General features: G+C 37.3%; 1 protein-coding gene across 1 annotated transcript; it reads left to right on the forward strand.

Moving 5' to 3' along the window:
- Nucleotides 1–930: 930 nt before the first annotated feature.
- slc15a1a (solute carrier family 15 member 1a) lies at nt 931–8,819 on the forward strand. Its single transcript, XM_034213389.1, has 21 exons — nt 931–952; nt 2,423–2,564; nt 2,999–3,118; nt 3,237–3,336; nt 4,341–4,431; nt 4,558–4,641; nt 4,727–4,809; nt 4,928–5,014; nt 5,101–5,190; nt 5,271–5,315; nt 5,405–5,437; nt 5,524–5,612; nt 6,105–6,186; nt 6,284–6,403; nt 6,517–6,660; nt 6,748–6,794; nt 7,013–7,120; nt 7,223–7,334; nt 8,049–8,186; nt 8,341–8,448; nt 8,580–8,819. The coding sequence occupies exons 1-21, from the start codon at nt 946–948 to the stop codon at nt 8,817–8,819; spliced, it is 2,070 nt and encodes a 689-aa protein (XP_034069280.1). The 5' UTR covers nt 931–945.
- The last annotated feature ends 543 nt before the right edge of the window (nt 8,820–9,362 follow it).

Genomic DNA, 9,362 nt, shown 5'->3' on the forward strand with positions numbered 1-9,362 from the left:
AAACATCATGGCGGGTGGGTTTGCAAACATTTGTTTTTGTGAATTTCCATGGTCGCCCTCAGAAATATGTTAAATTGCAGAAGCTTCCGACACCCGAGGGGCAAGTCAGAACGAAACCTGTCGAAACCTTTGAACTGCAGCTGTATTGTTTTCTCAATTTCAATCTGAAACATTGGGGAAATTGATTTGTTTTAAATTATAAAATGAAGGCTACTGCAGCCCTCACTTTTTGAGAAATGAAGCTGGTTATTAAAGCTAGTTCAATCTTGTCAACAGATAACGAGGATCCTAAGAAAGGAAGGAAGAACAGAGGAACGGTAATGTACTTAATCTTTTTTATTGGTCATTGATGCAATTATTTGTGGGGTTTTTTGTTCCGTAAATCTAAATGATAATCTATAGGAACAAAGCAACCATCTCAATATGCCATTACAGTAGGTTAGTGAAAACCAAGCACTACTTAAGTAATTTGTGTATTTGTTTTCACAAATGCAAGTTTAATCTGTAACATTTCGGATGAAAATGTTGTGCTTTTGCTCCACTTCAATTATTTCTACAGCTAGTACTATTTTTTTTAAAGCATTGAAATTTAGCTCCAACTCAATTAACTAAAGCAATGGAATGATGCTTACATGTTAATGCATTTATAATGTGGATCCAGTAATATAACATAACAGTGACAGGGGTCATGCTAAATGAGCCCATTTAATTGTATACACAAAGTACATTTAGTTGACAATTTTGTGCTTTAACTTTTCACTTTTTTAAATATGTAATGTATTTGTTCTTGCTGTGGTATATGATTTATTAAAAAAAAGATGTCCACCATGCTGAACACATGCTGCTGTTTGTTTGATCCATCAGAGCAAAGAGGTGTGTGGTTACCCGCTCAGCATCTTCTTCATTGTTGTGAATGAGTTCTGCGAGAGGTTCTCCTACTATGGCATGCGAGGTGAGAAAACTACGTCTCAGAGCGTTGACCATGTGACTATTTTTGTAACCATGACTACTTATTTTAAACCAAACCACAATTTTTCCCTCAACTTAGCCAGACTTTAATGAGAGCGTTGTCCCAACAGAAAACTGCTGTATTTTTTAAAAGGGATTCGAAAAAACATAATACATTTGTTTTGAGTGTTTGGATATTTGCTACATTGAAAAACAAGTTATTTACTCAAGTAACATTTTGAAGGTAATTTTACTTACTTGAGTATTTACATGTTCTGCTACCTGATACAGTACTTCTCCACTTTATTACAGGGGCAAACTCTGTACTTTGTACTACAGTGTATTCATTTGATAACATATGTGATGAGTTGCTTCTAGGATTCAGATTACAATTATATAAAATATAATCATAAAAAATGATATCATATAAATAAAACTTCCTATAAAGTAAAATATATTTATTTTTAAAAAAAGAATGATCCCACATTATTACATATTAAGGTGATGTACACATTACTGCATCAAAAATCATAATCTGATGATATGTTTCGACATTCTTTTTAAAAGGGCTATTGTAAAATTATAATTTTAGTATACAGGCAAATAGTTTTTTGTTGGTGCTAACATTCTTTTAATTTGTGACTTTAACTTGTAGCACAGTACACAGTTTTTTTTACCTGTGCTGGACTATGGTGATTTGATGTATATGAATGCACCTGCCAATTGCCTGGTCAAGTTAGATGCTGCGTATCACAGTGCACTGAGATTTGTGACAAACTGTAAAGCATTAACCCATCACTGTACCCTGTATGCAAGGGCTGGTTTGCTTTCACTAACTGTACGGAGGCTCAGTCACTGGTACATTTTTATATACAAAGCCATGTTAGGGAAACTTCCATTTTATATCTGCTCCCTGATCTCACGGAAAATTGTAAGTGGCTACTGCCTGAGATCGAATGCTGTGGTTTTATTAAATGTGCCAACTGCTAGGACTGGCTTAGAGAAGACAGCTTTTAGATGCGCAGCTCCTCTGTCTTGGAATAGTCTGCAAATTAAATGGAAACTGAGCAATCTGGTGCCACTAAATGTTTTTAAAGCTCGGTTGGATGCTAGTCAATCGGAAGCTATTGGTACCTGTTTATGTGGATAATTATGTAAATGATGCTGTATGATGTCCTTTTGTTGTTCTATTTATGCTTTTATGTTTCATGTGGAACTACTTGAGCAGGTATCCCTTGAAAAAGAGATCAATGATCTCAATGGGATTTATCTGTATAAATAAAGGTTTGAAATTAAATGAAACAGTATTTGTACACCGTGGTATAGATACTTTTATTCAATTAAATATCTAAGTTATTTTTCTGCCACTTGATGTTTCATGCACAACATGACCAGATATGTTTTAGAGCTGACCCTGTGCAGTCTTATCGTGTTGCATTGTGAAATAAGAAGAATCGCACCTACCTGTCCACAGCTGTACTCGTGCTGTACTTCAAGTACTTCTTGCTCTGGGACGATGACTTGGCCACCTCCATCTACCACGTCTTTGTGGCCTTCTGCTACCTGACCCCCATCCTCGGGGCCATTGTGGCTGACTCCTGGCTGGGAAAGTTTAAGTGAGTTTAAAAAACGTGTCATTAAACCTATGCAAGAAATCAGTGGATTACTATCTATCAGTGGTGGAAAGGGTCTAACTAGTACTTTAACTAAGTAAGAAATGGGTGTACTTATACTTTACCTGAGTATATACATTTTTCTACTTTGTAATTCTCCTCCACAACATTTTAAAATAGTGCACTTTATAAAAAATATTGTTTAATTAGGGCTTCTTGCTACTTTTAAAATTGCTATGAGTTGTGTTTCACATTTCAACTTCTCATTGAATAACTTTTCAATTCAGTTAATAAAGAAGAAAGACAAATTGCAATCCTTAGGTTTAAACCCTAGACTTAACTAAGTAACTTATTAAGTAGCTAAACCTAATACAACTAGTGGGTTACTACTATGCACTAACTCCACGGCTGCTTGTCTTTCCATCTTCTCTTTGCAGGACTATCATCTACTTGTCCATTGTGTATGCGATCGGCCAGGTTACAATGGCTATCAGTGCAATCCATGACATCACTGACTACAACAAAGACGGGACACCAGACAACATGACCTTTCATGTGTGGGTTTCTATTCAACTACACAACATATTAAGTACAGGATGTGGGATTTTGGCAGGCAAATATTACTCACATATTTCTATGGTACTCTCTGCTGTACATATTCCTCTTCACATTTAGCGTGCTGTCCATGGTGGGTCTCTTCCTCATCGCTCTGGGCACTGGTGGCATTAAACCTTGTGTTGCTGCCTTTGGTGGAGACCAATTCGGTAACCATCAGGTTAGAACACTTCTCCTTCTCCACTAATGTTTAACTCTGGCCTTGACGATGACAATGTTCTTTATTGAATGTCATAGATTTGAGAATTAGATGAAACAACAGCTTAGGGTGGTGTGTGTGTGTGTGTGTGTGTGTGTGTGTGTGTGTGTGTGTGTGTGTGTGTGTGTGTGTGTGTGTGTGTGTGTGTGTGTGTGTGTGTGTGTGTGTGTGTGTGTGTGTGTGTGTGTGTGTGTGTGTGTGTGTGTGTTGTGTGTGTGTGTGTGTGTGTGTGTGTGTGTGTGTGTGTGTGTGTGTGTGTGTGTGTGTGTGTGTGTGTGTGTGTGTGTGTGTGTGTGTGTGTGTGTGTGTGTGTGTGTGTGTGTGTGTGTGTGTGTGTGTGTGTGTGTGTGTGTGTGTAAGGAAGGAAGGAAGGAAGGAATGTATTTTAATTCCTAAAACCAAGTTTTGGATGACATGATGCTGGTCTGGTCCATCCCTTCTTGATGCTGGTGACTTTAATGCGCCCAAATCAGGAAATTCCTGCAGTCAAGTGGCTTTGTGAGGAATGCAGGTGTCAGGTTTTGACAAGGAAGCTACTGCTACTTGATATATTTTATCTTATTATTTGTCTGCAAAAAATGGGGCAATCAGTGCAATGCTGAATCAAAGCTGCCCAAAGGTCTATAATTGAGTGCACTAAATGTTATGACAAACCTTCCAATAGTTGTGTCAAAATTACAAATTACAAATTCATGCTAGTACCAAATTAATAGTCATCAAATTACCAAATTCCCTTAGTATTTGTCCTCTGGAGAAATGTCTGTACAAAATGTCAGTACAAACCATCCAATAGAGATACCTCGGTCTGGACATTGCCGTCCCTAAAGTGTTATCAGTGGCAGCTTATAATTTCTTCTGGTTTAATCATTTAATATCATAAACAGATATAACATTTGAAAGATGTTACACATTGTATAAAGAACATCCATGCAACACATGAAGATCACTGACATTTCTCTGTGCAGGAAAAGCAAAGGAGAACTTTCTTCTCTGTATTTTACCTGTGCATCAATGGTGGGAGTCTCCTGTCAACCATTATCACTCCGATCCTGAGAGGTAGATATGAACAGATCCTAAAGTTTCTGAGAAACCATAAACATGAGTGCATTTGATAACATCTAATAACAGTCCTTGAGTATGAGTGATTTGAACTGTAGTTTAATGATGGTTATATATCTGCAGCTCAGGACTGTGGCATCTACAGTAAGCAGAAGTGTTATTCTCTGGCCTTCGGTGTCCCTGCAGCACTAATGTTGGTTGCACTTGGTATGTCTAAATGATTTAAAATCAGATTCTATACATGGCAAACTAGGCACTGATATTAATGAAGTGACTGTGATGCCCTTTACAGTGGTGTTTATCATTGGAAGTGGTATGTACTACAAAGCTGAACCACAGGGAAACATCATGGGGTCCGTGTGTAAATGTATCGGGGTGAGTCTGGTTTACAACATTTGCATTGAAACATTTTTGCATTCATGTATAACGACCGATGCTTTAGCTGTGTTCGAAAAAACAAACATATGTTATCCCTTTTTCAACTGTCAATCAGTTTGCCATTAAAAATCGCTACAAACACAGAAGCAAACAATACCCAAAGAGGCAGCATTGGATGGACTGGTCAGAGGAAAAATATGAAGTGAGTTGCATTTTAAAATGAGTTCTCTAAAGTGTTTTTTTCAGTGGGGTGAATTGCAGTTTATTTTCTGTCTGTATGTGCTGTAGAAACTCCTCATTGCTCAAATCAAAATGGTGCTGAAGGTCCTGTTTTTATACATCCCACTCCCGATGTTCTGGACCCTGTTTGACCAAAAGGTAAATTACTCTTGTTTTTTAAAAGGCAACATCAATTATAGGCTGTGGAAACTGTGCTAAGCTCTGCATCTCTATTAAAGGGTTCAAGATGGACTCTGCAAGCCACCAACATGGATGGAAACTTTGTACGTTTGGTGATAAAACCGACTACTGATATATTTGAGTTAACTAAAGCAATGTGACAATGTTTTGATGACATATTTTGTTTCTGCAGGGTCTTCTTGTCATACAGCCTGACCAGATGCAGGTGAGATAAAATGATATTGTCATGTAAGCTCGGACAGATGTACTACGCCTTTTCTTTTTTAAAATCTCTTTAAAATGTTTTGAAAGACTGTCAACCCCATCCTGATCCTGACTCTGGTGCCGATCATGGACAGCCTTATCTACCCTCTGATCAAAAAATGTGGTCTAAACTTTACGTAAGTACTGCTTTAACTCAGATTGTGGACATTCGTTTACAATAGTCAAGTCTAATCTAGTTGTCATCTTGTTTTTGGATAAATAAAATGTATCTGTTTTGGAATACCCCCATTTTTTATTTCTTCTACCAGTTATTTGAGGGAACAGTTTTAGCATTTAGGTATCAATGTTAGCATTTCATAAAATGTCAAACTGTTCCTTAAACTGAAGGACTAAGCCGTGTTATACACTCTTCAGCTGTGAAGGCTGTTCAGCAGCAAAGTGTGTATTCAAACACTCAGCAGGAAAAGCTAAAAATGATACCTCGATATAAGACCAGTGGAACTGCACCTGCATCTGAATCAGGTCTAACAATATCCACGATAGTGTTAACATTTTAGAAATTACTGTCATACATAGTTTTTATGCATGTATAAATATGGAGACCTTTGGTGCTGTAGTTATCTCATATTTTGTGCAATTATTGACAGGATTTATTGTTAATTCAACAGACCTCTGAAAAGAATGACAGTAGGGATGGTAATGGCAGCCATAGCATTTGTCTGCGCTGCTGTGGTTCAGCTTCAAATCGATGTAAGTAGAAAACAGATATTGTGATAATCTGCTCATATACTGATACATTACCCATACGTTTAGGGATTAATTTATTTCAAACTCACTTAATTTTCAGATAACATACCCTACCTTCCCGTCAGCGTCCGAGAGTCAGTTGAAATTAATTAACATGGGCAGTACTCCAGTCACTTACTTGTTGCCTGGCAACGGACCTCTGGTACTTCCTGCAGCTCAGGTATGTCCTCATACAAAAACACAAATTGAGACATTTTGAAAAGTTGCATGAAAGTCAAAACAACATGTTTATGCATTCATATTTGTACACATATTATATCTATTGTTTTGCAGGCCAGCCAGAACTTCTTTACATTTAAAGAAGATATTATCAGTGTTAAAATTGTCGGCCCTGAAGTGACAAAAAGTATACCCTTGGTCAAAGGAAAGCGACAAAAGCTTCTCATTCCTGCAAATATCAATGACAATTGGCTGTTGGTGAGTTAGAATCACAACATAGGTCAAAGCAAACATGATGACTTTAAATGGTTATGATAATCAACATCAATTTTTTTATTTCCTCAGATTGACGCTTTGAATTCCAAGCCACAACAAGGCAACAATGCAATCCGGTAAATTTAATTTCAAATGTTTATACTTTAACAATGAATTGATCAGTTGACCAACAGTATGAGTCATTTACTTTTTTCATAATCAATCAATTGTTTCAGGCTCTTACCTGGTAAACATATTTACATTTAGAGAGTTTCAGACAGTACATTCTTGAAAAAAATGGGATTACACTGCTGTAGTTGTTTTTTAATTCTGACCCATTATGTACCCTTTTCAGATTTATCAATGGAATGAATACAACATTGAATGTTTCAACGGCTGGAGCTGACTTTGGACTTATTGAGCCATTTTATTTTTCCAACTACTCCCAGATAAAATATGGAAAGTAAGGATTTTAACATATTGACAATTCACCACTGTTTTTATATAATTTAATGCAAATTACAATATCGTTTATTAACCAGATTTTTTTTCTTCTAATGAACAGAGCCATCTTCACCTTACAGAGTGGTTCACAGTCATGTGAATACAGCAGGGACTTTGGATTTGGAAGTTCATACACATTCTTTATCCCCAGCACTTTAGTCATTGGACAAAATGTAAGTTGCATGATTTTTAACACTGGTGATATTCTATATTTATCTTAAATCAACAAATCCCTTAAAAATAACATCAGTGAAAATCTAGAAATCCCAGCTGTTTTGGGGAAATGTTCCATATAAACAATATAACTTAATTTGTGTTGCCTGTGTTTAAAGATTTAGATTTACCCCAATCCATCAGAGATTCTTCCTACTGTACCTCACCGCATTCAAAACATCACTCAAAACCCACCTGTTCAACACTGCATTCAACTGCTGACCATCCCCCCCCCCCCCACACTATTTTCTGTTTTGTTTATCTCTTTTGTATTTTTCTTAGTTTTGTTTTTGTTGTTTTTTATTCTCAGTCAAAGCGTCTTTGAGTGTCTAGAAAAGCGCTATACAAGTATCATGTGTTTATTATTATTATTATTATTATTATTATTATTATTATTATTATTATTATTAATAAGAAGGTAGACATTGGGCTAAGTGCCACAGTCAGACACGGTCTGGATGGATGGTTCATTATTGGTGTTGGTCTTTTCATGGGATGTTCTTAATAATAGTACAGCAAAACAAAGGATGAAACACCCTATTACAAATTGTCATGTATATTGTCATGTGTTCGCTTTGGCAAAAGATGCAAAAATCCATCCAGCTGCCTTCTTTTTAGTCTCACGGGTTGAGAAACACGGCCCTCAACTGACCAATTGTGATTATTTATTTTAGTGTCAGGGGGCGATTACTGAATCAGAAGACATCGAGCCCAACTCAGCTCACATGGCTCTCCAAATCCCACAGTACTTCTTCATAACTGTTGGTGAAGTGATGTTTTCGGTTACTGGTCTGGAGTTCTCCTACTCACAGGTAAAATTGTTAGAAAGCACATTTTCACACTTTATTTCAGGAGTTATTGTATGACAGGGAAAATTAGAAGTGGGATTTGAATTGTATAATTAATAGTTTTCCATTCTTTGATTATGGTTTTATTTAACTTGTGTTTGTCTTTTGTTTTTTTAAGGCACCTAGTAACATGAAAGCAGTGCTGCAAGCAGGCTGGTTGTTGACTGTTGCTGTCGGCAACTTCATTGTACTGATTGTAGCTGAGCTTGCAAAGCTTCCTAAACAGGTAAAAATCGAACATCAAACTTAGAGATATTTTTAGTGGGCATGTCTTGGATTTGTTCCATGTATTGACAATAACAAAGGATCATGGATCATTAACGTGTATCCTTCTGCTTCTCTCCTCCTCTTTCAAAGTGGGCAGAGTACGTCCTGTTTGCCTCTCTCTTGATTGCAGTGTGTTTCATCTTTTCCATCATGGCGCATTTCTACACCTACATTGACCCTACAGAAATTGAGGCCCAGTTCATGAAGAAGGTTGATGAAGATGATGACGATGATAAAAGTCTAAAAAAGGCAGAGATAGAGATGGTCAGGAAAGACTCAAATAAAAGTGACAAAGATGAAGATGATCCAGGCAAACGCACCAAAATGTGAACAGTGTAAAAAGCAGATAAGACATAATGCACTTATATCTGACATGTACTGTAACATTGACACAAATATATAAAACCATTCTTTTAGCTGTGTGTGTGTGTGTGTGTGTGTGTGTGTGTGTGTGTGTGTGTGTGTGTGTGTGTGTGTGTGTGTGTGTGTGTGTGTGTGTGTGTGTGTGTGTGTGTGTGTGTGTGTGTGTGTGTGTGTGTGTGTGTGTGTGGTCTAGCATTACTATACTTGTGGGGACCTACATCTGTTTACATAGTCACGTGTGGGGACTGGCTTCCCTTATGGGGACAAATTGGAGGTCCCCATGAGGGGAATCATTAATTTTAGGGTGAAGACTTGGTTAGGTTTAGGGTTAGGGTAAGGTGAAGGGTAAGGGTTAGGGTTAGGCATGTGTTGGTTATGGTTAAGGTTAGGATAAGTCTCCAGGATATGCATGTAAGTCAATGTAATGTCCCCTGAAGTGATGTATACGTGTGTGTGTGTGTGTGTGTGTGTGTGTGTGTGTGTGTGTGTGTGTGTGTGTGTGTGTGGTGT

Source organism: Gymnodraco acuticeps, unplaced genomic scaffold (genome assembly GCF_902827175.1).
Source record: "Gymnodraco acuticeps unplaced genomic scaffold, fGymAcu1.1, whole genome shotgun sequence".
NCBI classification, from domain to species: Eukaryota; Metazoa; Chordata; class Actinopteri; order Perciformes; family Bathydraconidae; genus Gymnodraco; species Gymnodraco acuticeps.